General features: G+C 35.0%; 1 protein-coding gene across 8 annotated transcripts in view; it reads right to left on the reverse strand.

Annotated features, from left to right (window-relative positions):
• ST18 (ST18 C2H2C-type zinc finger transcription factor) overlaps positions 1-27,712 on the reverse strand; it is a 205,937-nt gene that overhangs the window by 88,526 nt on the left and 89,699 nt on the right. The window contains exons 1-2 of one of the 8 annotated variants that reach the window (XM_080578712.1): positions 16,795-16,896; positions 11,721-12,840 (exon numbers count right to left, since the gene is read on the reverse strand). The exons of 5 other annotated variants lie outside the window; for them this stretch is intronic. In XM_080578712.1, coding sequence (XP_080434838.1) covers positions 11,721-11,894 — 174 coding nt within the window. In that variant the 5' untranslated portion in view covers positions 11,895-12,840; positions 16,795-16,896. Of the gene's footprint in view, positions 1-11,720; positions 12,841-16,794; positions 16,897-27,712 lie in introns of those variants that run through there. 2 more of the 8 variants (XM_080578718.1, XM_080578719.1) reach the window with 2 other exon arrangements.

A 27,712-nucleotide genomic window follows, 5' to 3' on the forward strand; every position in this document is an offset into this window, starting at 1 on the left:
TCTCCATCACTAAGAAAACTCCAGAAGCAGCCAAACAGGTGTGTACTTCTCTCAGAAAAGGCCTTTTTAGATAGAAGACCTTTTGTACACCAGTTCTATCCTCAGCCCCTTTTAGGGGCCACACCTGAGAGAGAAAGTGAATTATCAATGACATTTTTTTAAAGAATCAGTGGTTTAACACTAATTTCTAATCAGATCCTACAGAAAGGAACAGCTCGCATAGCAGCTGTACTTTTCCCAGGGTTAATTACCTTTCACTGCTCTCTACTAATGAGTCAGCTGTTCCTGTCATCACACAACTACAGTGTGTTCATCTGTAGCTTTAGCTGTGGACAAACACAGTAGCTAGAGCCCTGTTTACATATTGGTGAGGTTTGTTGTGCAAAGAATTTGCAAAACATTTAAAAAAAAATACTTAAAACTCCTTACATTTCCATATCTTTTTTTCATGGAAACCACTGTACTTTTCAGGCCAACACTGTGTTCTCAAGACTACTGAATTAACCAACAAGACTAGAAACCAAAGGACATGAAAACTAATAAAAATTCATTTTTGTAATATTGCATAATAGTTTATATAAGGAAGATTAGATCTGCACATGTATCTAGCTAGTCTTACCTGATATTTGGGTAAGAATGTTTACTTATAACTTGTTGGTCTACGGACTGGAAAAAATTATTATAAAATATTGTTTTAACCAGTAAAACAGATAATAGTGTAAACAATAATGGTCCTAAGGAAAGAGTTTATATTATTATTATGTCAAAATATAATGAGTCAATGATTTAAGGTTTCCAGTAAACTTCTGTTATTTTTTTTTACATAATTCTAGAAGGTAATTCAATATCAAATATATAAAACAATTTTCTAGCTGGGGTGAACAGGATATATACTTTATAGCTGTGTAGGATCAAGGGTGATCTTAATATGTCACTTTTATATGTCTTCTTTAAGGATTGTATAAAACTCAGGAGAGTTTAGAAATGCTAACTTTAATAATGGAGATGGGATACACATCTAGATTCCTTTTATTGTCAAAGAAATAAGGACACAGACCACTCCACCACAGCAGTGAGCACCTCCAGCTAGTCACTAAAGTTATTCTAGCTTTCTTGCTGTGAATGGAGGCTATGAAGACTATGGCTAAAACATGTCACTGTGTCAGACCTTGCAAAGCTCAAGTCCTGTTTGGCTCATCAATCGGAAATGTTTTCTTTTCACATAGCTGAGGCAGGACTCTAAACTGGCAGTGTCTTCAAAACATGATTCTATCCTAAAATTATCTATACAGTGGTTGCCCTCATCTGAGTGGATTTCCCTGGGGTAAGATCTGTAGGTGTTAGCAGAGAAAGATTATTTTCACAATATATTAGAAGAACTTAACACAGTACAAGTTATATAAGAATGAGCTCAACTACTTGCAGTTGTATCTGTAACAGTCCTATTAATACCTTATTGGAAGCTGAATTCCTTGCTAGCTGTCACATAAGATAACAGTAACTGACAAACATAAGGTAGGAATATGATCTTCTGAATATGATGATTCAGGAAGAAAAATAAGCTTTTCGGATCCAGTTTAACATTGCAGGGTTGGCATCTTGAAATATGATAAATTTGCTTTTGAAAATATCAAGGCAAAAGACCCATAAGAATCCAAGGGACCACTTGGAAAGTCATCTGGGAAATGAGTAATGTACTTTCCTTTGAACATCGCTATATTGAACCACCATTTTCTTCCAGTTGCCTTAAGCTGTGCAGGCTGTATTGACAAACTTGGACACTGAGCAATGAGAAAATATGAGCTATGTGGTTGTGGTCTTTTAAAAGGCATATATTTATTTATTGCTTTATTAGAAACAACTCTCTTGGTTGGTTTTGGAATTTTACGTGAAAGTGAGTTTCCTGGAGCTACATTAACTGAGCTTAATGATTCACAGAAACCTCTGAACATCCAGGTCGGGCCAGGGAAAACTGTTACTAGGTAATGCTCATTTTGTCTTAGATTATTCCACTGGTCATCAGATTATTCCCTTTTCAAACACAATATATCTTCATCCACAGTCAGGGAAACTGGAAACCAGTGTCTCCATTTAGTGAATGAGAAAACCTACACTTTTGGACTGAATTTCACCCTTTCCTGAGATGCAATCTACCTAACAAACTCTGTCAATAGCAGGGCTTACTAGCTCTCTGTTAGAAGTAAACTTTTTGCTGTACAGTGAAGCAGCTGAGATGTTAGAAGACAGCTTCTCTAAACAGCCTGTTGGGTTAATGGTAGAGTTACTGTGGAGATACTCTTGGAGCCTCAGGAGGGAGGAGACATGCCAAATATTTCTCTGAAAAAATTAAGGACAAAAATCCCCACATTTTCTGTATCTTTTCCACATAAAACCTGACTTCTTTACTTTATAAATATCACCAAAATAGCCACGCATCTGCTAACTGTAAAGATAGGGGTTATCATGCAACTCAAAATAAATACCAGAAACCCCACAAACAAATGGGGAAGCAAGCTGTATGACCTGAAGAGTGTATGCTGAACTTGTCTTCTGAAGACTGATGTTTTTTGATCATAAGCAACTTACACCTGCAATACTACAATATTATTCTCTATGGTCATAAAATAGTAGCAATTATTTTTCATATTAATAACAATAAAATTAAATGGTATAATTAATGTTGTTACTATAACATGGGACCCTATAGCTATTTACTCTCTTGTGCTATTAAAAAACAGTTAGGGATATTTAAGAGGATACTATTTAATCATGGCTACTAAAATGTTGACTGTGGGGAAGAAAACTCTGAGAACAGTGTATGTGAGTAGGGTAAGTTTTTCAGGATAAATGTTAAATCAATTTAGTGGGTTATGTTGCTAAACTGGTGTCAATTTATACCATACTGAACTTTGTATGTCCATAATTTTGGGCACAATTTTCATTGGTGTTGAGTCTCATCTATGGAAATGCTAATGAAAATACACATATGCTAACCCTTCATAAAGCTCATTGTTACAAAATTAGATCAAGCTGAACTCAATCTTATGGAAAGTTGTATTACTCTGTCTATCCTCTCTTCAGGGAAAGAGTATAAAAAGGCAAAGGACTATCAGAGACTTAGCTGTGGCTCCTTGCTTAGAGTGCCATCCTGTCCTGTGACTGCCATGGTATGGCTTAGGAAAGCGTATAGTCACATGCTGTCCCTCAAGGTTCTGTATGGATCCACAATGTTGTGACCATCCACTATGTAAGTGTTAGCATGGCTTACCAGAATGGCACCCAGTTCTGATTCCTGAAGGTGTTCTTAGTTGCTTACACTTAAAATGCTGCTTAAGCACTTTGCCTTTATCTGAAGGAACTCTGGACTGATCTGAAGAGAATCTGTACCTAGAACTTTAAAGAGACAAAATTTGTTTAAAAATCCTCACACTTCTATGCTTAAGCTATGGGTATGATATATAATCCTCCAGAAATCAAAGTTTGTATAATCAAATTTCTTCAAACACAAACAAAAAAATGGACACCAATGCAATGTATGCACAGGAAGTGAACTTTTGAAATGAAACCTTTCTTGTAGTTTTGACAGCAAGAGAAACATCGAATCACTATAATCACCCACAGAAACAGCGTGAAGTTATGATGTAATCTAATCTAATAATGATCTTTTACTATCTCAAAGCTTGAGAAACAGGGTCTTGAAATTCTGTGAAAAGAGAAGAATCACAGAGGCAGCCCTAAAAATGCCTACAGATCCTAAGCAGTGACCGACAGGAGAAAGAAAATCTGGAACTGAGAGTTTGTAAGTGTTTCAATTCTGTCATTAAAAAATCCAATTATAGACAGATTTTAATGCAGAAATTTCTATTGTATTCTGACATGGATACATATTTTTAAAATCTTTACAACTCATTATTTTTAGGAATTAGTTTTGGGAAAAGAAGATCTCTGAAAAAAAAAATTACATGTAAGAATAAGGTAGGGAATTGGTCCCTTCATTTTTATAAATGTCACCTTTCAGGAGCAAAATTTGGTTCTCTGACCTGCACAGCCATATTCAACTTTGCTATTCTACTGTCCATTTGTATCTGAACACACATCAAATTTCATCAATGCTGTGTATATGCAAGAGGAATTTTGGTATAAGGCATATTACCCCTATCGCTGTCTCATGCAAAATCAGTAGAAACAGCAAGTTTCTGTGGAGACAAGATGTAAGAAGAAATCAAGTTTAGTTTGTAGGCTGGACAGAAATGATGGGATATCCCTCCTTAACTTTACATGTCTGAAATGCAGACGCATTTCTGAAGCAGTGACTGCTGGCTTCCCATAGTCTCTAGGTAGCATGCAGGCAATCTGCAGGCATTTCTACAGCCATGTAGATGTGCGATACGTCTTATTTATTTCATACATCTACTTCAGGGGGAGATGAATTGCATCCAAGAAATCTCTCTTTCTTTCCACTGAATCTAAATGGAATCTGGATGACTGCCTCATGTCTAGACTCTTACATTGTTCACACTGACATTTCACTGGAGGATTCCTAACCAAGAAACCTATGTCAATTGCTGAGCAGCATCTTACAGCTTACATAACATGATGCTATGTTGTTCTGAGATGTAATTTAAAAAAATCAAAAGAAATAAAGTAGGGAACCATCCTCCAGGAATGAAGGCAGTGCCAGTCCTTGCAGGAAAGAACTGGCAAAGAAAATGAAGCTGACAAACAAATAAAATAGAGAATAGATAGTGTAAAATAGAGAAAAGAAGAGTCAGGCACAGCTTTGATATGAGCAGCATGGGTTCAGCATGACAGGAGGATCCAGTGTCAAGAGGGAGAGAAAGAAAAAGATCAGCATGATATGGAAGCTATTTCTTTAGATATAGAAGAATGAGTACAATCAATTTTTAAGCATAGCAGAAGGAAACTGAACTCTAAGAGCTGGTATGGATGGAAATATAATCTTTTTAATGTTTGTATTGGACAATATTTTATGAAAGAATAAAAGTTTTCCTGATAAGCAACGGCTTCACATGGATTGGTGTCTGGTAAATGTGAAGTGTCTTTCAGCTTGAAATATTATCATTTGATACTAAATATGACTTAAGTCTAAGTTTGCTATTTAAGCTCATCTGTTTCTTGCTTGGTGTATTATGAACTATTGTATACTTGAGAACTTTGACGGTACCAATGACAGTGGCTCTGCATTTAGTTCTCTCTTTTTAACCACCCATAATGCCACATGTCCTGTTCTCTTTGGTGTCTTCTCTTCAGTGCCAAGTTCTGAACCACAAAATTAATGAACTTAAAATCCAAATTCTTTCTAGCAACTCTTGCTTGCCTTTGGAAGCCAACAACAGGAGCCAGATTTTCAAAAATGAAAGTGTTATTGTGCCTACATTGCCTGCCACAAACATGCCCTTTTTTCAGAAAGTAAGGTGAGTGTTTAGGCAAAGAATTATTAACACCATCATTTGCTTGAGCTGAGTGCCAAAAAGGGCTTTTTCAACAAGCACTTAGTGAAACCTTGGTTAAAACAAAACAAAACAGGTTTTATGTGTTGGGGTTTATAAATTTATTTATTTATTTTGTGTATTTACTCCAAGGAAGCCATGTCTTGTAAGTAAAATTCACCATATCCAAACAAAAGGCTGGCAGCTTAAGTAAGTATATGAACAGGGGGAAGGGAGACTTATTTCCTGAGTTTCAACAGATGTCATACTTAATTGGTTGTGAAATAAACCAGAGCTACTCTCGGCCTGTTTCTCTAGTTTCAGCTGTGAAGACACTTTCAAACATGTGCATTTCCCTCCTGCTTGTTATAATGAGGGTGTGGGGTGAGAATCAAACCTCCAAAAGGAGTAAAGCAGTGTTCATGCTATATACAGGCCTTCAGATACACTAATTAAACAGAAGTGAGAGTTACATCTTTTGTTCCTATGAGGTACACGTATCTACAGCATTAAGACAATTCTGTTGACAGATGATTGTCTTTGCCTTCTGCTAATATCAGGAAGTCATTGGACTACCCCACTCTGATGCAACCTTTCCCGTCTTCATGTATTTTCTCTCTAAAACACCTCTTCTCATAATTCAAAACATCAACAATATTCAACAACTTGGTGAAAAGCAATATATATATACATACATACATATATATACACATATACATGCATATATATATGTATGTATATTATGACAGACAGAGGATTTCCTAGGTACTTTTTTCCCCTGTGGATGTTTTCTGCTAGAAGAAGGAAAGTAACACCACAGGTGATACAAGAAAAAAATAAAAATTCAAGTATTAAATAGTTAGCTTGGTTAAACATGGAGAAGTATATGAGAAAACGGAGAACAAGAGTTCTCCTCCTATGCAAAAAGACCAAATATTTGTAACTGTGGCTGACCATGAGCCAATGGTAGGCTCATACAAATACAAAAATACAAATATAAAAAGAGTGTTAGCCACTTTTTTATGCCTTGTTGTATGTGTAGCCCTCAAAATTAAAAAGGCTCCTTTGAGCTTCATGGGAAAAGCTAAATATGCAATAGGTGTCTTTTAATGAAAATCAATGACCAAGTACAAAAAAGGAGGGGGGAGAGAGAGAGAGAGACTTTCATATAGAAATGTAATGGGAATTGCTTAAAAAGAGAAATTAAGGCCAAGGTCAAATACGTTTAATTCACCTGTGACAAACACACTGAACAATATTTGTTCTTTTAGTTTAGACTTGGAACCCAGATCCCAGGAGTACTAGGAGAGAGCTTTAATCCCTAGAAAAAATTCAAATTCCCAAAGTGCATGATGGAAACCAGTATAATCCTTCCTGAAGTCCGAAATAAAATAGGAAAGACTTTATTTGCTATTAAAACAAGAGCAGTTATCAAAATCTGTATTCTTTTAATGTTTTACAGGTCTGACTTTCGGCAGATGACCTCTCTTGTTTGTCCCTACATGTTTTCCAAAATATAAAAGTGAAATAGAGTCCCAAGGGCACTGTACTTGAAAGGTTATGAGAGTTAGAGAATTTTAACCATGCCTGCCAAATCAGCAGATGGCTTGTGATTATAATTATATGCATCAATAAAACGAATAATCTTTACAAAATTTGAATTTCTACTAAAGTAAGGGATTTAGTAAGCAGATGCAACAGAATGCATTTTCTTTAACCCTTTTTGTAGACAGCACTGTTTCTCACAAAATAATGGCAAGGGCTATCCGTAAAGTGGCTTGACCATACACTTCAGCCTTAAATATATTTGCTTATTTTGACAAAGTGTCAATGTTATTTAGAGTGATTTATGTGTTCAGTTGCACTTTGTTCACTAAATGTCTGATGCTTATATATAGGATGATTCCCATTAGACCTGTACTTCAAAATGGTGTTTAATTTTATAAAATGTTACAGATACAATGAAAATGTCATGTGTACTCTTCATTTGTATCACTGTGGTAGTTCTTTCTGTTTAGGATTTGGTGACTTTCCATAGCTTGTATGGAGGTTGAGTTAAGCACGTTGTTAGTGGGGAAAATATTCTTTCTCCCAGTTTTGTGAAATTTATTAAATGTGTTTTTTATTTTGTTTTGTTTTGTTTTTCAAGAAAATGAATTATTTAAGAGAAAATAATACAAAAATCACAGCCTTAGATTCCAGTTGCTACTGTTCTTATTTTGAAACTTACTTTTGTAATAAGAACTTACTTTTTGTAATGTTTGTGTCTTATATTGTGTCAAACTTCTGTGTGAAGTAGGAGAAAATCAAATAGTAAAAATAAATAAATAAATACACAAAGAAAAGCCACTCTAAAAGCCTAAACTATTTCTGGTCTGTATCATAAAAGTGCTGCTTGAAGACATAATATTTGGAAATATACTATACTATTCTGACACAGAAAGGAAGAAAAGATTTGAAAACAGTCCTAGGTACATTTTTTAAAAAAAATCTTCTTTTGGGATAGTGTAGCTGCCTACCTATGGTATTTTAACCCTTACTTCATCCAACTGTTAAATGCAAAATTTTATTTGAAGAACATCCCTTTTTTTTTTTTTTTTTTTTTAAGGTACTGTAGTATCCCTGATGTGAAGTGTGCAAAACAGTATTTTGATGCTCATTAAAAAGTGTATTTTTACTTCAGAAATGACAGAGCTATTACTCTGTATCAAGTAAATCCTTCTTAGCATAAGGATTATTGACCTGATCGTCCATAACAGTGTCTTTGGAGCCATTACTACTTTGTTGTGCCAATCCAGCTGCTGTACATGTGCTCTAAGTGTTGGGGGGAGCAATTAAGGTGTCAGATTTTCTGCTGAGTTTTAAGGAACTGACCTCTTAACTCTCACTATCACCTGAAGAAACACGATTAAGAAATTGGGTTCTCCAATCCTCACGTGCAATTACGTTTTGGAAAACTTCTAAAGCTTTTTTTTTTTTTTCCTTGCCTTTTCCTTTTTTTTTTTTTTTTGTCCTAATGACTCATGGAGCAGGGTTCAAATACATGTCTTTAAATGAAAAGTAAGTTCCTTAATGGAGGGAAAAGTTCATGTATGATGCCAAACTTGAAAAACAAGCTAGCAAATGTTACCCAAATCTATTAAGCAAATCAATAAACCCGTCATCTTCAAAACACTTACACACCTGCTTTACTATATTGAAATGAGCCCTCGATCTTACCTCAGTGGAATCATTCACGTGTACAAATGCTTTTGTAAGTGTTCACCTACCCAAGAAGGTAAGCCTAGTTTCCATTATAAAATAACTTTTGCAGTTAGGCTATCACATTTTGTGAACTAGAAATCTCCAATTTAGAAAGGCCAAAGTTGTTGGTATTATTAGAAGACTTCCATGAATATAACTGAGAGTAATTCTCCTCCAAAGAGATTTTATGTTAGTACTAAAAAACGGTAAGAGGGAGACAATCTTTTTTATTATTAATTAAACAGTATCTTTAGTCTGAAGTGATTCAAGTTTATTAAAATTCAGAAGCACCAATTCTGCTTATGCAGTTTTTAACAAGCTACAACTATGCACACATAAAGTACAAGAAGTGACCTGATTCCAGTTATATATGCATAGTTCCAAAATTAATCAGTTCAAGTAACAGACAGATTTTGTTCTGGACTCTCCAAATATATATGGACATATTAGAATATAAAGTTTGTTCTGCATGTTATTTACTATGGATTATTTTGGAGTGACAGAGACAGGCCTTCGAGATGATAATTTGTGATTGACCTTTGATATACTTACTTTTCAGGGATATCAGATATTTTGGGATTACTAGTTTGAAAAACTATAAGTGTAAAAAAAAATTGATTTAGAATTATTCAAATCAACTGTGTAATGCCATAAAGTTTTCTGATTCTTATGCACAACTGACACAGGTCTCCTGGAACTGATATGTGAAAAAAGATATGTGAAAAGGCCTCATATCAGATTATAAGGTCCAAAAGGTCTATATTGAAATGCGGTTTCTAAAAATTTGGTGTATTACATAGTTTTTTGGGGAGATCAGATGAAAACCATTAATTATCATAAATTAAGTTTTCTTTGCCTTTTTTCTTAGCTGTACCAAGAAAATAACAGGAAGGGAAAAATTAATGAAGCTATGAAAAACTACTGAAACTTACTGTGTCTCTAACCTGTCAGATTACAATAGCTGTATTAGTTTTGTAGCACTGCTGCATGTGCATTAGCCCTATGAAATCACTCTCTACTTTTAATAGGATAAAAGATAGCTGAACTTATTATCATGGAGAATGCTGAAATATTAGATATGCCTTACTCTCTTTCACATAGGTATATGAAAATCATGATGATTGTGTGATAGGGATCTGTTCATTTGTATAAACTGTAGTGATGTACCCAAACTGAAAATATCCTGAAATCATACCTGTTAAAATGAACTGAAAACTTAATACCAATTAGCAAAGTTCAAAGCAAAACTGGTTTGTAACCCTGTAGTTTGCAAAATCTCCGCTGATCTAACAATTAGATGTGAATGATAGGACTTAGCTGAGAAAGCAAGCTTGTTTTCTGATGCCTGCATATCTCTCATCTTCTAAGACAACATAAGGAAAACATGTTGCTCAGAAGCACACACCTAAAATATATAAGGAAAATGAAAACAAATACAGAATTTTACTGGAGTTTGTTTATTTCATCATTAAATTTCCTAAGCTGTAAATATTGGGAAGTGCAAAAAGTAGAAATAATTGTAACTTCATATAACTTGAGTTTCAGTAAACAGGGATATTATATAGGTGTGCACAGTTTTTTTTTTTTAATATTTATATTTGATATAAATATGCATAGGTGGATTCACGTATATGCACACATATTTGCAAGGAATCACAAAGTGCATATGTTAAAACATCATATTTTAATTTTGATAAAATGTGATGTTACATCTATTTTCCATGCAATAAGAAGGATGACATGCAACATGTCATAGTGAACTAATTTCAGTGACCTTTGAAGAGTTTTTAACTGAACAGGTTATCTTGAGATGTCTCTACAAACATATAGTGGCAAATGTTTTAACAAATTAAATAACTCTTCCAAAATAAAACAAAAATATATATATATATAAATAAACTGTAATGCCAGCTGATATCTGAACCTTTCTTGCTTCTTTAACTGTCTGCATTTAAAAAAGCATTATTAAAACATTATTTTTATGTGTTTTAAGTTGTTGGGTTTTTCTTTTGGGGGTGGGGGTGGGGGGCAGGAGGGGTGAAGTAGAGAAAGCATAACTTAATTCACACAGGCATCTTTAATAATATCATGTTGTTTTGAACCTAACATCCCCTGAGCTTCCAAAGTGCAAAGCAGAGAGAAATATTTTAGCAATGCAAACAAGACTTTCTGGCAACTTCCTGTTGTCATTTTTCGGCAAAATAAAGGGTCCTGAGATATTAAAGTGAAACACTTAGAAAAGGTTTATCATTGGTAGGCACAGGCAGGCACCTGCAATTATCAGATGTCAGATGAATATTTTGCTGCTGTGCAAAGAAAATAAGTAATGATTATATAAATATTTAAGAGCAAATCTTCAACTCTTTCTTTAATTTCAGCTTGTGTAAAGACAACACTGAGAGATATCATGGAAAAAATCTGTTAACAACAGACATACAAAAAACAAACAGTCAACAACAACAAAAAAGAAAAATCACCACCATCAAAAACAACAGCCCAAATCATAATAACAGCTTCATTTATATCTGCATAGTGCTAAAAACTCTACCAGGTATTTAGGTGGAGTAAGTAGCTGGCTAGTGGACTGAAATGTGTATTCTTACTTATAACACATTTTCAGTAGATTTTACAGACTACTAAAAAGAAACTTTCTGTCTGCAAAGTTCATCAGATGTTAATGTACATCTGAGGCGGTGCTTATTGTGTGGCAGTTCTTACAAAGAATATTTATTTCATTATACTATAACTACAATATCCAGTTCACAAACATACTGTTTCACCTTACTTTTGGAATTCCAGAAACTTTTGTAAGCTGGCAAAACAGACAGAGAATAGGAAATAAACAAACAAGAAACAAACCCAACCTTGATTCCAGAGACATTTTTCTCCCCTTCATGAAGTGACAGGGAAAAAAAAAAAAAATCCCTTCATTATGACCTACTTGTCCAGAAACGGACTTTCAACCCCATGGTTAGGCTAAGATTTGCTCTACTTTCTCCCTAGGGCATAATTGTCAGACTGACTTACCGTGTGCCTTTTAGCCTTTGTTCTGCCTCTCACGCTGACATCAGGGAAGCAGTGATGTAGAATAAAGCAGGGGTGGGCTAGGTTAGTCCACTGTTTGTGTCGTTGTGTGGTGTGCAGGGACACTCTGTGATACTCTAGTGAGCTGCTAAGCTTTTTTTGTAGGCTTTGTGTCATTTACTTAACGACCAATCTCATTAGCTGCCAGGGTACAATGGGCTGATGCATTTTCTATGTACATACTCTACACAGTGACCCTCAAGGTTGCCGAAGGTCTATTTAATCAGTCAAAATGCTGAATATATTTGCAGTAAATCACTAAAAAAACTACGGGACCACAGAGGTATCTCATGAGGGTTTACTCTTTCCTAGGAGTTATTTGCAGGTAATAAAGTGATAGGAGATGTAGGAAAAAGCAAGGGCAAAGAAGGGAAAGGGGCACTCACTAGGTTTGTACTGGTCACCTTTAATTTAGGGAACCTTGGGGGCCCTGCATATTGCTGTGTCTCTGCTTGTTAATTTCTCCATGCAGTTCATGCTTCAGTGTAATCATGTTATCACAATTAAACCCCTTTAAATAAGAAGAGCAGCGCTAACAAAATACACAGCCTTTTGCACATTGGGGAGGGGATATGTGTGTTGGGGGGATGATGTTTATTTATTAACTTCCTCACTATGGGCAACCTCAGGGCTGGCTTCTTTGCATTTCTAACCTCTCGTCAGTTACAAGGTAAAACCCTTTTAACTCTTATGAAAAATGAAATGCTGAAAAGACCTATGAATGACGACAGCTGTCCATAAGTAACAGGGAGAGTTCTATTGTCCAACTTGTCCCTGGATAAAATGAATACTTTACAGCAGAGGCTGTTCAGCTTGGCTAAAGAGTATGGGGAGAAGGGGAGGAGGTCACTGGAGATTTCGCACACTAATTTAATCTGGGAAAAGGACAGGCACTGCATCTCACTTGAACAGACTGGCGGCAATCTGGGCTCCCACAGAACTATCTCCTTTTGCCTGTGCTCTATTTATTCCTTATCTCTGTTTACCAACCGCTAGGTCCCTTTCATTCACACCACGAGGCCGTTCTCCTACTATCAGTCAGCAGCTGACACTGTGGAAGAGCCTCAAAGGCAAAAAAAAAAAAAAAGGATCAAAACTAAACCAAAGCTGTATAAACAATGCAACAGTAGAAGTAAATGCATAAATCCTAATTCTTAACCCAACCCACAGGGTGCGAACAGAACCTTTATAGTAAATCCAACAAACCCACCACAGTGAGCATGAGCTACAGAGGAAACGGGAAAAGCCAAATATCATTCATGAAATCACCATCTCAAGCAGAAACATTGAAAATAGACATTGGTGGCTAAGAGACCTCAGGATAACAGGCTCCTCAGTCCTGTGTATCCACCAGCAAGTAATAAGGGGCATACTTACATGTGTGCCTGGTATAAGGTGAAACAAGAGCCCCTACCACAGCCCACTTGGCTACCTCACGGTTCAAAGACCTCAGATAACTTTCCACAATGCTTCTTTTGATCTTGCATGATTTGCAAGATTATAAGAAGCACAGGCAAGTGTTTGGTGTTTTTATTTATTTATTTATTTATTTAATTGTGTATCTGGAGTTTGTTTTAGGATCGATAACTTTATATCTAGAACTCAGAAGGCAAATTATTATTGAAGCATTTGTCCAAGTACTTTTATTTTTAAAACCCTGAATATTTCAATATTGCTCTTTCTTAGTCCTTAACTTACATTTTTCCCCATTACTTGTGTACAAGCTTTCAGCACTTATTGTGAAAATATAATGGGTGGAGACAGGAAGCAAAAAAAAGATGAAGTTTGTGACTCATATAGAAAAGTAAAGGAAAGTAATAATTTCTTTACATTTGGCATTCTGGGTTTGGATTATTATGGTGACATAACTGTGAATATGCTGATTTTCTAATTACAATGGTACCTTTCTTTGTCTTCTTAAACTGACTTCATAGGAAAGAAGTTGAAAATGTTCATAGAAACACAGCAATATAGAACATATAGAACACAGCTGCAGTGAAACATTCCAGTTTCTTAAACCTACATAATCTGTAACTCTGAAAGTAGGAATATTCCTCGTGGAAGAGGATCTATGCTTTCTCAAGTTTTTCAGACATAAAAGTATCAGTTAACAGTATATAGTCAATATATTGTCAACTGTTTGATCAAGATCACTATAAAAATAACAAAGAAAATGTCACTCATTATCAAAGATGATACTGGACCTAATTTCAGTTTTGATTTCCACCTATGTGCATTATGAGCAATGAAGTCTTTACTACTTGGATCCTTTTTTCCAAATGAATTAATGAATTAAATTTATCCTTTCACCAGCTGCTAGGCAGCAGATGGAACCATTTCTGAAGCCTTGTTGAATTCAATCCATAAAACTCATTTCCTAGGATTAGCAGTCCAAAGTTTCTTTTAATGTTTATATACCGCTTGGGATTTTGAATTTCATGATGTTAAACTTTCAATTTAACTATTTTTTTCATTTCATATCAAACAAATATGATCGTTTGGATTTCTATAGCTTTGTAACCACACATTTCAGGTCACATAAGGACAAGAATTCATTTCAAAAGCAATCAAGTAATGCAAGATTGGGGTCTGGTATTTTTTTGTTTGTTTGTTTTGTTTACATTGCGACACTACCATAGGAACCATTTCTGTTATATTCAAAGATTAATTGAAAAGTTGTATTCTCTGTAACTCTGAGAAAAAAAAATACTATAAAAATTTAGTTTAAATAAGTAATTTGGTAAAATTATTGTTATCTCAGGTTGTTTGTGCTATTCACAAAAACATGACATGTTCCTGAAATAAGTTTTTCATGAACATCTTTTCTACTTATTAACTTCAGTATAAGATTATCTAGTTTTGAAAATAACAACAACAAAACCACAAACAAACAAACAAAAAGTGCAGTAGCGAATGGTGGCACTTTTCTGTAACACTATAGATTTTTTTTTTTCTTTTCTGTACAATAACAGGAAATATTTGTTAATCAGCTGCAGTACCCTGGACAGCTCCTTTTCTTTCATTTTCGATTTTCTTACCTCTGCTAAACGCCTCTGAAACGATAACTAAAAATCAGAAGACTTAACTGTGATTTCATTCACAAAGGCCACTACTTACAGATCTTTGAAAGAACTAAATTATAATTTAGCAAAAGTTTCTACTTATTATAAACTGACAGAAGAAAAACAAAGTAATAACATGCCCTCTCCCTCATAGCTTTCAAAGACATATTATATTAAAAGACTCAAGAATAAAGCCTCATGATGTCAAAGTCTTCCTGTTATTCAACAAAGTAAATAAAACTAAAAAAAGTGATTCATTCTTGTGTATAACAGTGATTTCCGCTAATTTGGCACAAGAAATCTATATTAATCTAATAATGCAGTAAGCCAAGAAGGCCACATAATAATAATTACCATTGAGTAATTGAATATTTAGAAGGAGGAGGAAAAAAAAAATAAAAAAGGAAGACTGGTAATCTTAGCCTGCAGGCATGAAAGTACTATAATACACAGATGATATTTACAATTAAAAATAAAATGCTCCAAACTGGGAAGTTAGGAGACAAAGTCTATATTTAGAAATTCTTCATTCTGAATCTGGATTATTCGTTAGCCACCTTAAAACAAAATATATTATTGTATCAGGGAAAGCTTTCATCATAAATGCTGCAATTTTCCCCAAGAATTACAAAAACGTTGCATAGTCAAATCAAAGAAGACACATATACGCAATTAACTTAACTAATTTAATTGACAAAAGAGATAATAAATGTTCGTTTTGAATCCTAAAAAAATCCTTGACTGCCAAAGTTCACCCCACACAGTTTAAGGATAAAGTCTTGGATTTGTGCTTTTATAATCTATTAGATGAAAAATTCACAGCACCTTGCAGAAGATTGTCTTGCTATTTACATATGAACGAAGACAAACATCTGAACTAAGTGCTTTGTTAAAGACAAAAGAAAGTCAGAGAGAGAGACAGAGAGAGGGAGAGAGAGGGAGAGAGAGAGAGAGAAAGCTATTGCTGATCAGTGTTAAACAGACTTTCTCTAGCATCAAATGCTATTTCATAAAAATCATCCTCCTGCAAAATGTTGTCCCAGAAGGTCCATTTCATTCTTCAACCTTGCCTGATATTACTATCATTTAACTTTCCAAAGCTTTTCCTGACAGAGACATTCATTCTAAAGTGTACAGTATTCGCTTTTTTAATCAGAAGCTCTCAATTCACCCTCTGAATTCCAAATAATTTAAAGGACTTAAATGTCACGCTTTGAAAGACCCTTTTTCATTTAGAGTAATGCTATTAAATACAGTGATCAACAGTCTTCATTTTAAAAAACATTGCACATGATTTTAAAGCTTTCTAAAATATCATGAGAAACCTATTTGGTGTGTCATACATAACTGTAAGTGAACCTGCATCTATCGAATAGTCCCTACAAATACACTGGTACCACTCTCCTCTCTCATTCCGTTTTTTCCTCTTTTTTTTTTTTTTTCCCCCCAGTGGTAGTATTTAAGTTGAGTAACTTTTCGAAATGAGAGGAAAAGTGTCCTTGCGATCATTTCCTCAAATCAAATAGCTAAAGCTGCAAATTTGCACAATTCTAAAATGTATATGAACAAAGGCTTTACTGAGGCAGTATAAATGCAATTACACCATGACATTTTATTCAGAAAGCATTCTCAAAGCAGTTACAAGTAGCTATTTTTTAATTGAGGCCTAAAATAGCATTTAGGATAATGACCAAACATACATTGTAGAAGAAACAGCATTAGTGTCATTTAAACAAAAAGAAAAGTTTGCAGAGAGCATTTTAAATATGGATTTAAAACCCTCAAACTTCTTAACACAAATCTCTCAAGCTTTCAACATTGATATATGGATAGGATTATTATTTTTTTTTCTAAAATAAGAGCACAAACCATAGAAAAGAGAGAAAGTTACTAATATTACAAGTTGCTTAAACATCGATGGGTTCAGAATAGTGTGAAAAAGTTGTTAAACTTACTTTATTTCTGTTTCCAAAACTTATATGTTTCTCCTCCCTTGTGTGCTGAACTGTGCACTAAAGCTGTGTCTTTGAAAGGTAGTTCCCATGATATGACATCCAGTGCCTTTGACTGCCTAGAGATAAGCACCTGCGTTTGTGTCCCCTCTTTACGTCACACCTCCCTATTCAAACCTTCTCAATATGATTCACATTTGCACATCAACAGCCTCATGCGCATACACAGATTTTTTTCGGCTCTGGGCCCAAAACTTTCACTTTAATTTTCATCACATGATTGCTGTGGCATATGTCCTTCCAAACCTCCCATATATCAGTCATCATGCAAATGAGATGGAATATCACTCCTCTGCAGCAGATGGCCAGGGATGATAACAATGGCTCAACAGAGGAGATTCAATGTCCCTGACTTTATCGCCACGGCAACAACAACCTAAAATATATGTAATGGAAGTGGTGCTTATTAATTTTGCAGGCTCGAGTGTTCTGATTTTGTGAGTGAATGGGCTGAGTTAAAAAGGGGGCTGTGTCCTCCTGCCTCTAGAAGACTATCTATAAAAGCCAGGGACCTGGAAATTATTTTCAGTGACTAAGAAGGCAACAGCCTAGCAATTATTTGAGTAATTAGGTGTAATTCCTCCCTGTAGGCCTTGTACCCTCCTGTGCTTGTTTCACAGAAGCTCGCGAATTAGACAGGCACAGATACTGAAAAGAAAAGTGCCTCAAGATATAGCAGGAGAGCTTGCAGGAACTAAGCTTCAGTGATATGACACTTGGCCTCCACCAGGCTTGGTAAACACAAGCCCCAAGCCATAAGTAAATAGAGGCCCCACTCCACAAACACAGACCAATTAAAATTACAAAGGCAGCCACACTTCTGGGTGGGGCTGTGGGAAGCTTTATTCTGCAATGGTCTCAATGTGAGTTGCACATATAATGGTCTCTTAGTTGGAGCAGCAAGTACCGTGTTTCCACTGCTATCTGTCACTATCAAACCAGAGAACAAGGCTGTCTTCAGGCTGTGAATTTTTCCTTAGGGATTTATCATGTGTCTTTAAGGAAAGGTTTCAAAGTGAATTTTCTGTGTGTTGTCTCCTAAATGCAAACCGGGGAGAAGATATAAATGTGGCAATTTGCTATTTATCTTCAACAGTTTAACAGGAAGGATTGCGGATCACCATTTAACCTCTGAACAAACAAAATATTCAAAGCCTCTGTTCATCCTGTACATGCTGCAACTTTCATGTTTAATATTTTGAGCATGTGAGTAACCAAAAATTCCTCAGGAAAAAAAAAAAAAGTTCAGTCATATTCAACTAAGAAACTGTACATACAGAAACTGTATATGTCTTTTGTTCTTTTCCCCACGGGATGTTTTACAAAAATGGAGAATCCTTTGTCTCCCTCTGCAGTAAAGGGGAGAACATTTTAAGTACAACTGGTGAAATAATCTGGAGAGTGGAGGGTCCATCGTGTGCTTGAGATTTAGCACAGAACTCGACCAAGGAAACTTGCTACCCCTCACCTGAGAAAATATCTCAAAATTAATGAAATTGTTGAAAGTAATTTTCACTCCTCCCCTAGGAGTCCACATACCTTGAACAACTGTGTAAATTTGAAGCCAGGGAGGAGATATCAAGCAGCACTATACCCCCTGAAGGAAAATCAAGCTAATGAGACAACGCTTGAAGGGAGTGCCCAGCTTGTGGATCTTCCCCCTCTTTTAGAAGGGATCAAAACCACTTCAACACTGTGTTCTGTGTCAGCATTTCCAATAATCAATTTCTGCAAAGCTAAATATTCCATCTAAAAATGCAGGCACATTTCTGTTGTCTGTATTTGTATATTCTAAACTTTATATTGTAAACTTCTAGAACTATTATTACTCTCATAAGCTTGTACAGTGCCTGGAATCTTCTGACCTAGTATCAGATGCTACCAGAATATGAAAGTTCAATACCAAACGATCTTTTCTTTTCCACTATGAAAAAAAAAAATTAAAAAAAGTATTCTGAATGTGAAAATAATGCATGCCTGTTTTAACCAAGTGAAAACCAGAAGTGTTTGTTTTCTATCTGTAGTATTCGCTACTACTTACTAGCCATCAAACAGAAGTACATGAAATACAAACAAATGTAAAATGAAGCCTATTGTTCATCTTTATCTCGTATTTCAGTGTGGAGTTGGTAACTACATTTTCCAAATATAGTGTTCCTGATCAATTTTCTTTTCATTTTTTTAGAGAAGCTCAGCTGAAAATAAAGCCTTGAGCTTCTTATCTTTATTTTTACTTTGTGTGTGTGTATGCATGCACATGTGCAATGGGATTCTAGAATTGTTCATGTTCTTTACTTCTGTACATTTCATTCTCCACTCTGTTAATTTAGGAATAACTCAGGAACGTAGCTGTTATGGTGAGCTGAAGAGGTAAGTGTGGTACAAACCTATGAAAACTCTGAAGTTCCTGTAGTGGATCTATAATTGGACAGAAAACCAATACATTGAGTACTATAGGAATGATGTTTTCCTGGCAGCTTGTGTTATTTATGGGACTAGCCACTGTATTCAGAATGAGATGGAGCTTTTTTGCTTTTTTTCTGGTCTTTTTTTTTTTTGTGTGTGTGTGTGATCTGCTGTGCATGGCCCTAATTTATCATTGAGTGAGACTGGCATATAGGTCACTGCCTTTATATTTTCCAGTGTTAAGTATAGTCTTGTGTTGTGAACTGTCTCATTTATCTTAAAGATACAGCTTGTTTAGAAAAACTATTCAGATCCTCTCACACCATGAGACAAACATGGGATTGCTAAATCTTGTACATCCTGTTTGATTTTTATCTGTATGGTTGTAGTGCCATGCATATGCAAAACTGGTCACTGAAAAAATAAATGTTTTGGAAGCTATTTCTTAAATTTCACTGAGACATATAAGTAAGAAAAAAGTAAGAAAAAAAAAACGATCTTTGTCATTAAATCATTCCTAAACAAGTTCATATTTAATGAAACTTTGTTTTATGCATGGTTTATGGTCCAGTAAACAATGATGAAACGGCAAAGAGAACATTGTGTTGACTATACACTTAAAAAACAACATATATACTGTAATATAAATAACCTGGATGAGGGGATCGAGTGCACCCTCAGTAAGTTTGCAGATGACACCAAGCTAAGTGCGTGTGTCGATCTGCTCGAGGGCAGGAAGGCTCTGCAGGAGGATCTGGATAGGCTGGACCGATGGGCTGAGGTCAACTGTATGAAGTTCAACAAGGCCAAGTGCTGGGTCCTGCACCTGGGGTGCAACAACCCCAAGCAGAGCTACAGGCTGGGAGATGAGTGGCTGGAAAGCTGCCTGGCCGAGAAGGACCTGGGAGTACTGGTTGATAGGCAGCTGAATATGAGCCAGAAGTGTGCCCAGGTGGCCAAGGAGGCCAACAGCATCCTGGCCTGTACAAGAAGCAGCGTGGCCAGCAGGTCTAGGGAAGTGATTGTCCCCCTGTACTCGGCTCTGGTGAGGCTGCACCTCGAGTACTGTGTTCAGTTTTGGGCCCCTCGCTACAAGAAGGACATGGACGTGCTCGAGCGAGTCCAGAGAAGGGCAACGAAGCTGGTGAGGGGTCTGGAGAACAAGTCTTACGAGGAGCAGCTGAGGGAGCTGGGGTTGTTTGGCCTGGAGAAGAGGAGGCTCAGGGGAGACCTCATCGCTCTCTATAGGTACCTTAAAGGAGGCTGTAGCGAGGTGGGGGTTGGTCTATTTTCCCACGTGCCTGGTGACAGGACGAGGGGGAATGGGCTAAAGTTGAGCCAGGGGAGGTTTAGGTTGGATATTAGGAAGAACTTCTTTACTGAAAGGGTTGTTAGGCATTGGAATGGATTGCCCAGGGAGGTGGTTGCGTCGCCATCCCTGGAGGTCTTTAAAAGACGTTTAGATGTAGCCCTTAGTGATATGGTTTAGTGTAGGACTTGTTAGTGTTAGGACAGAGGTTGGACTAGATGATCTTGGAGGTCTCTTCCAACCTAGACGATTCTGTGATTCTGTAATGTACATGTTTTCAAGTTAGCAAATCTTTAAGTTGCAACCATCATCCTGTTTTGACACTCTAATCATTAGGAGGTTCAAAGTTTACAATAATAATAAGGAAAGGATAAAGAAAGGGTAAGTTTATGCCTCAAACTGCTCATTTTAGAAAAAAAAAAAAAAAAAAACTAACAAGAGAATGATGACTTGCTGCAGAAATGTGAATGAAATAATTGTGCACTGTAGTATGCAGTACCTATCATTCAGACTTGCAGTGGTAAGAAATTCTGCAGACCTAATATGAATGCTCAGGTGCAAGACTTTATAGTCCTAAATTAATAAATAAAATCCTCTTCAAAGAGCATAAACAAAATTATAAATTACTTGTTCTAAAACACCAGATAGACCACAGCAAAGACTGAGAGAGAAAGCTTATTTGTAGACTATATAGCAGTTACTTGGTTGCTATTCGAACTTAGGAGAAACTTCAAAAACATAACAGAACTTTAAATTATGAATATTGTACTAAATAGCACAAGCATTTTAAATGTTTTCACCAGAATTTAGCTTATCCGTACAGTTATGAAGAAGACTGGTAACAGTAAAAAAAAAAAAAAAATAAAAAAAAAATTCATTCCTCTGCAGAAATAATATGTACTCTCTGTATTCCTACATATTGCAGAATCATTAAATAGATCTATTTTAAAAAGAAAAAACTTGTTTATGATATAGCCTACTTAACAAAATAGGAATCCCTAAGACCCGCCACGAGGGGAAAGATAGGGGAAATAAAATAAAGAAACTTCAAAATAACTTGGTATCAAAGAAACCAAAGAGATTATATGAGACATACAGGATAACGAGCAATACGGGAGATAAAAGCTTGATTCTTCATGAAGAGATAAGGGAATTAAATATTCTCTGCTGGTGCCAGTAAATTCATTGCACACATTGGCATCATCAGGCACCAAGTGCAGAGTCATTATAGACAATAGCATTGCCAAAGTTGCCAAACCCATGTAGCACCTGGTTGAATAAAAACAATAAATCAGCCTGGAGTGAGTTATGTTAGCAGGCTTATGCTGAGAAAAACTGCCAGATATATATATAGCAGAAAACTACAAGTCATTAAGCATTTAACTTTGAAATGAAATTTCAAAAATGTATTAACCATGTTTGTACAACATATTACTTCAAAAGTGTCAATTTATAGGAGTAAAAAGGATGATGAAGAAAAGATACCTAATATTAATAACAGAATGATTTATTCAAATAAAATGACACATTGGCTCATGGAAGTGTTAAGACTTTCAGTATGTTCTCTCTGAATTACTCCATTCACTGAAGTAACGGAAAGATTCTATCTTTTCTCTGGCCACCTTCTTTCTTAAATGTTTACTGAACAGTACCTTAGAGAAAGCCAAGGAATTTTGGAGTATTCCTTTCCTGCCAATAGATTCTACCAGAGAATGCTGGAAATAGACATTTCAGATGAGTTATCCCAAAGGCTCTTAGTGCAGGTATGCACCCAGTTCTCTTATGCTTTCTATGCAAAAATACACCCTTGAGTATTCAAGGGATTGTGGACAACTATCCATTTGAGGAATGGAAAAATTTCATCCTTAATGGGCTTTGTTGTTGGGATTGTACTTCACTGAAAGGAAGATTAGAACGTCAGTGTTTAAAGTTAGAATTTTATGCAATTCAGACTGAATGACAGAATTAAAACTGGGAAATGAACATATTTCTCTCTTCAAAGTCTTATTTACTTTAATATATAGCATTAATAAGTTACTGAAAGCAGTTATTTAATAAGCTCTGAAAATTAGACACAGGTGATGTCAAATATGGATTAAACCTTTCAAAGAAATCCCATAATAAGGCTAAATATTAAGACCAAGAAATTTTCTCAGCTCTTTCTGCTAATTAAAAAAAAAAATCAAACACATATTTCTCCAGTCATTGTATTATTAAATGCATAAATAACATGCAATAATCAGACTGCTGTTGTGGTAAGAAACTTTCTATCATAGAAGCTACCAGATTTTCATTTGCAATTTAGATAGCTGTTGAGCTGGAAAAACTATTTCGAGTCACAATGTCAGATCATGTCATAATTCAAGTTATTATGTATCTTGACTCAAAAAGCTAAATGACTCTCTCTAGGTCAATCTTACTTTATAGAACTTTTGATTTCTAAATTATTGATCCAATTGCTGGATATATTTGTATCTGTATGTGTCATTCCTACCTTTCACAAATGTTGTTATAAGCATGGGTGACACCTTTATCACTTCCAGTGTTATCCTCTGAAAACTTACCTATTTGTAGTATCAAACTGAATTTTGTTTGGGAAAAAAAATTCTTTCCAGCAGAGCAAATGAATCCTGGAAATCTCAACACAAAGCTCACTTATCTCATTGTCTATACAGTTCTGAGAAGTAAAAAATTCAACATAGTCATATAATAACCTGAGCAAGTGACAAGTGTGTCTTTCCCTTAGTTCCTTTCATATCTTTCCTTACCGCCTTTTCACTCAAGTCCCCCTATGGTACTCCTAGGAGGAACATTCCAGGTTCTCTCTCTGAGAAAAGCCTCCCTTCTCTGATTTGTATGTCTGCAAGCAAACTCATGACTTTGTTTCTGTTGCTCACATACCAGAGTTTTCCAGATTAAAGAAGTCACAGGTAAATGTGTACCTGTTGAACTCTGGCCTTTCAGTACAAATTTTTGTCCTCAGAACTCCCTTGTCTTCTAGCTGTGGTTCTTCAGAGTTTTTGTTTGTTTGTTTGTTTTAGTTATCATTATTTATTTATTTTTTATTCTGATAGCCATGTCTGAGGAAAGTGCCTATGCAACCTCTTCTGCTACTCTCTCAACAACATACACAAAACTCTAACAGCTATTGCCAGCAATGTCTGATATGATCCCTGGCAGTTGCTTCCTTCAGGGAAATACTGTACTTCATTTTCAGTTCTTCTCTTCAGTTATGTACAACACATACTTACTATCCAGATTACCAAGAAAATTGTAATGATATTCTAGAAATAGTGAACTTAGTGTTCCTGGGTTTTAAGAAATACAAATGTCAAAGCAAAATTCAAATGGGTCTGATGATTATCACAATGAAAAATCAGCCAGTTAAAAAAGAATTTTATAAAGATATCATGTGTGGATACAAACAGAGAAAATATTGGCATCTTTTCCCTTCTTTTACTCTCAAGTAGTTTGGCACAGGATTAATACTTTTCCTGCTGCTCCCACTCCTAAATTTTTAAGACTCATTTTATAGAAATATCCTACTGAAAACAGTCTGATTTTTATTTTAATTTTTTTTTTTTTCAGGAGAACCATCTTCCTAGTGCAGATTTTTCTATTATATTTTTAAAACATTCTCAGATCTTATTGTTTGTTTAAATCTCTAAATTTATATATATATAATAATATTGCAGTAGTCTTGCTAACCTTTGCATAATGTTATAGTATGTTCGAAGAGTCATGTTATGCAATAATGTGGACATCTTAAGCATTGTATGAAGTCATATTCAACTGTGTATGCAATTTGTGTGTATATAATTACAATTTGATCTAAGTTTACATTCTGATGCGTCTTGTCAGCATTGAAAAATATCATTCTAATACATTAAATAATTGCAATAGTTAATATTACAGCACAGTACACAACAAACTTTAGGCTGTCCAAACTACTATAAATGTTTATAAAATACTCTCACACTTCATATACAAATGCATGTAAACACATATATGTAGGTTTTTATACATAATACACTTAAGCCTTCAGGAAAGAAAAATCTTATTATTTCTAACAGTGAGCAGATCATTTGAATAGTACTAGAAACCTCTGCTAAACAACTAACACAAAAATAATGGAGAACATTTTTTTTTTTTTCCTCAGTGAATCAAATAGGTCTGCAAAAATGCCAGGTCTTTAATCATAAAGAATTTAAAATGATTAGATCCAGAATGGGATAACAACTATCTGAAATAGGAGGGAAGTATGTTGCCATGGCCCATGCTTGCTTTCTTTTCTTACACAGTTTGTTGAACAGCCTACATGGCCTTAGGCTATTCTGGACCTAATCCTAGGAAATGAGCCAAGCATGATAAATAAGACTGAATGTTGGGAGTGGCTAGTGTTCACCACAGTGTCATTAAGCAGTCTCTAGACTGCAGTCAGTAGCCCTGAATAACTAAGTATATAACTAGCCTTTCCAAAAACAGTCTTTAACACTCAGTCAGTCCCTCTGTGCTAGAAATTTCAACAAAGAATACTTGGAGAACTCAGCAAATAAACACTTCTCAAAAACTCCAAGTACATCAACATGTGCTTTATACTTCACTTCGAGGTATATACTCTACTACCAGATGTGAATTGCTTTTGAAAATATTGATCAGATTGCCTAATCCTATGTCTGTAGAAGTCACCAGTAAAATATTTCTAATATCATTACAAAGAGAAAAAATAGGCCCATCACCAAGACCAAAGTTAGGCCCATCCCTCCTGACAGATATAAGTGATGGGAATGTTTTGCTAAATTATTTGTAAACAATTTCAGACAACAAGAGAAGGTATGTTAACAACAGACAAAGCAAAAATTTTGGATCAGGGTAGGTTTTTCTTAGTGACTTAAACTTTGTAACTGTTAAATAATTTTTCCTCAATTTCACACAAGAAAAGTAAAAATAAAACCTAATCCTCCCACCTCACCAAACAAACAAAAAATCCTCATCTATTCTTCTTTTCTTTTGGAGAAAATATGGCAATTTGTATTCCAATTTTTCAAGCCAAAGTTACAGGGGGCTAAAATAGGGCTTTATAATGGAAGTTGATTGCAACCCTAACTATAGAGGGGCTACTGCCTTTCCATAATAAAGAGCTGTGTATTTCCAAGGAGAGGAGGAGAATACTGCTCTGCATGACTTCTTGTAATTTTGCTTCTTTAAATTAAGGTTGTGTCTCGGGAACTTTCTTAGTTCTTTTGAGCACGAAGTTTGATATTTCAATTCATGCGGTTTTAATTTTGATCTAGCACACTGACATTTTGCAGTTGATACATTTTAGAAATGGGGAAAAATATGAAGCTTTGCAGTTTTTCAGAGCTGTGATCCTAATTTAGTTTGTTTTTTTTTTTTTCTTTCTCTTTTTATATGAATCACATGAAAAGGCCACGCATGCTAAAGCAGCAATTTAAACATATTTGGATTTAGTTTGCTTGCTTTGTATTGTCTTCTTGCTTAACGGTAGAATGATTTTTGGCTGTTTAAATTTCAGTCTGGAATGAGTACTAGCTGTTTTTCCTTTTTCTGGGCATAAAATGGGGGAGACCACAGAGACAGTGTCAAGAACGTAAACTGTGATTATAATAACCAGTGCCCAGGTATGAGATTATTAGCCTCTGTTTCTACTGTACACAGGCTTAACTAGCATTAAAAGGCTTTTAGGTGGCTGGATACTTCACCACCATTAAAGGCTGCTGAAAAAAAGTAAACAGCAAGTAAAAGTATGAGATTTTGTAAGCATAAAATTAGAATATTTTTCAAATATTTAAAAGTTGGATTGTTTTTTTCTCAGTGTCTTCAAAAGAGTTTAAAAGAGATGAGATTTGACAAGATATACATTGATGGAGCAAAGATTTAAGTGCATATAAAACCAGACATATGCAAAACTTTTATACAGATTCAGTTCCATTCTTATTGATTACTCCGTTTTTATTTACATCTGAAAAAAAAATCAAGATAGTATTTGTGTTACATTCCCGATTAATGAACCTAACACTGTTAAATGCTTTCATTATAGCGATAGGTCATAGCATTCTTCCAAATTTTAGAGTCTTGTACTAAAGCACCAAATTTAAGAGACTACCATACTTATAAGCAAACCTACAGAGCATAAAAGCTTTCACCTATTTATGGAAATTAAGCACAAATCTTCATTTATACAAAAGAGTTTTGTTTATTTGTTTGTTTTTGTTTCTGTTTTCCTCATAGGTTGAAAACTCTTTGGACAAGAATTGTAATATACCAACAAGTTGCTAAAAAGCTCTTGCAATTAATTTCTGCAATATTAAAATTGTAAATGACTATGGAGGAAATCAGATAAAAAAATAATTCTCTCCTCCCCAAAGTATTAATTGAAATAATGCAATAAAGAACTGTATGTGAAGGCAGAATTTCCTTTCAAAAGATTTCAACACTGAAGAAGTATGAAAGGTGATCTACACTACATTTGGACAAGATTAAATTTCTCCTTACACCTAAACATATAACACATGTACTTTGTTACCATGTATTGCTGTGTATTGTCTTTGACTCTAAACTTATACTTTCCAAAACTGAAAACAGGAATGTCATTGATCAGAAATATTGTACAGAAAACAATAGCTTGTCATTTCGCACTTAAAAAGGGTGCTCTTACAAGAGAAGAAAACTGGAATCATGCCTTTTGCATATCCAGGAAGAATATTTTCTTTCTGTTTTAGGCACTCAAAGTCAAAAAAAAAAGTATTGTGTCTTGAACGAGAAGTAAAACTTTTTATCTTCAAATCTCCAAATCTCTTTAAATAAAGACCTGAAAGACTACTTACTATAAATAATGCTGTAAAAAATATATGGACCACTTTTTTTTTTTTTTTATAAATCATTTCCATATGCAGGATGTTTCAACACTTTTTATAATGTATCTAAAATGTAATTTTATCTAGAAAATGGAAAATCATCATATGATTATATATTTTTCACACTGAATTCCCATTTCCATACAAAGAAGAGCTTGACCCAAATTATGAGAGTAAAACACTGTCCTTTAAATAAAACATAAATGCCATTTTCACTTTTCAAACAAAATGCACAAGTAGATGACTGAATAAATATACATTTATTCAG

This window comes from Anser brachyrhynchus (genome assembly GCF_964034855.1).
Source record: "Anser brachyrhynchus genome assembly, chromosome: 2".
Classification (NCBI taxonomy): Eukaryota; Metazoa; Chordata; class Aves; order Anseriformes; family Anatidae; genus Anser; species Anser brachyrhynchus.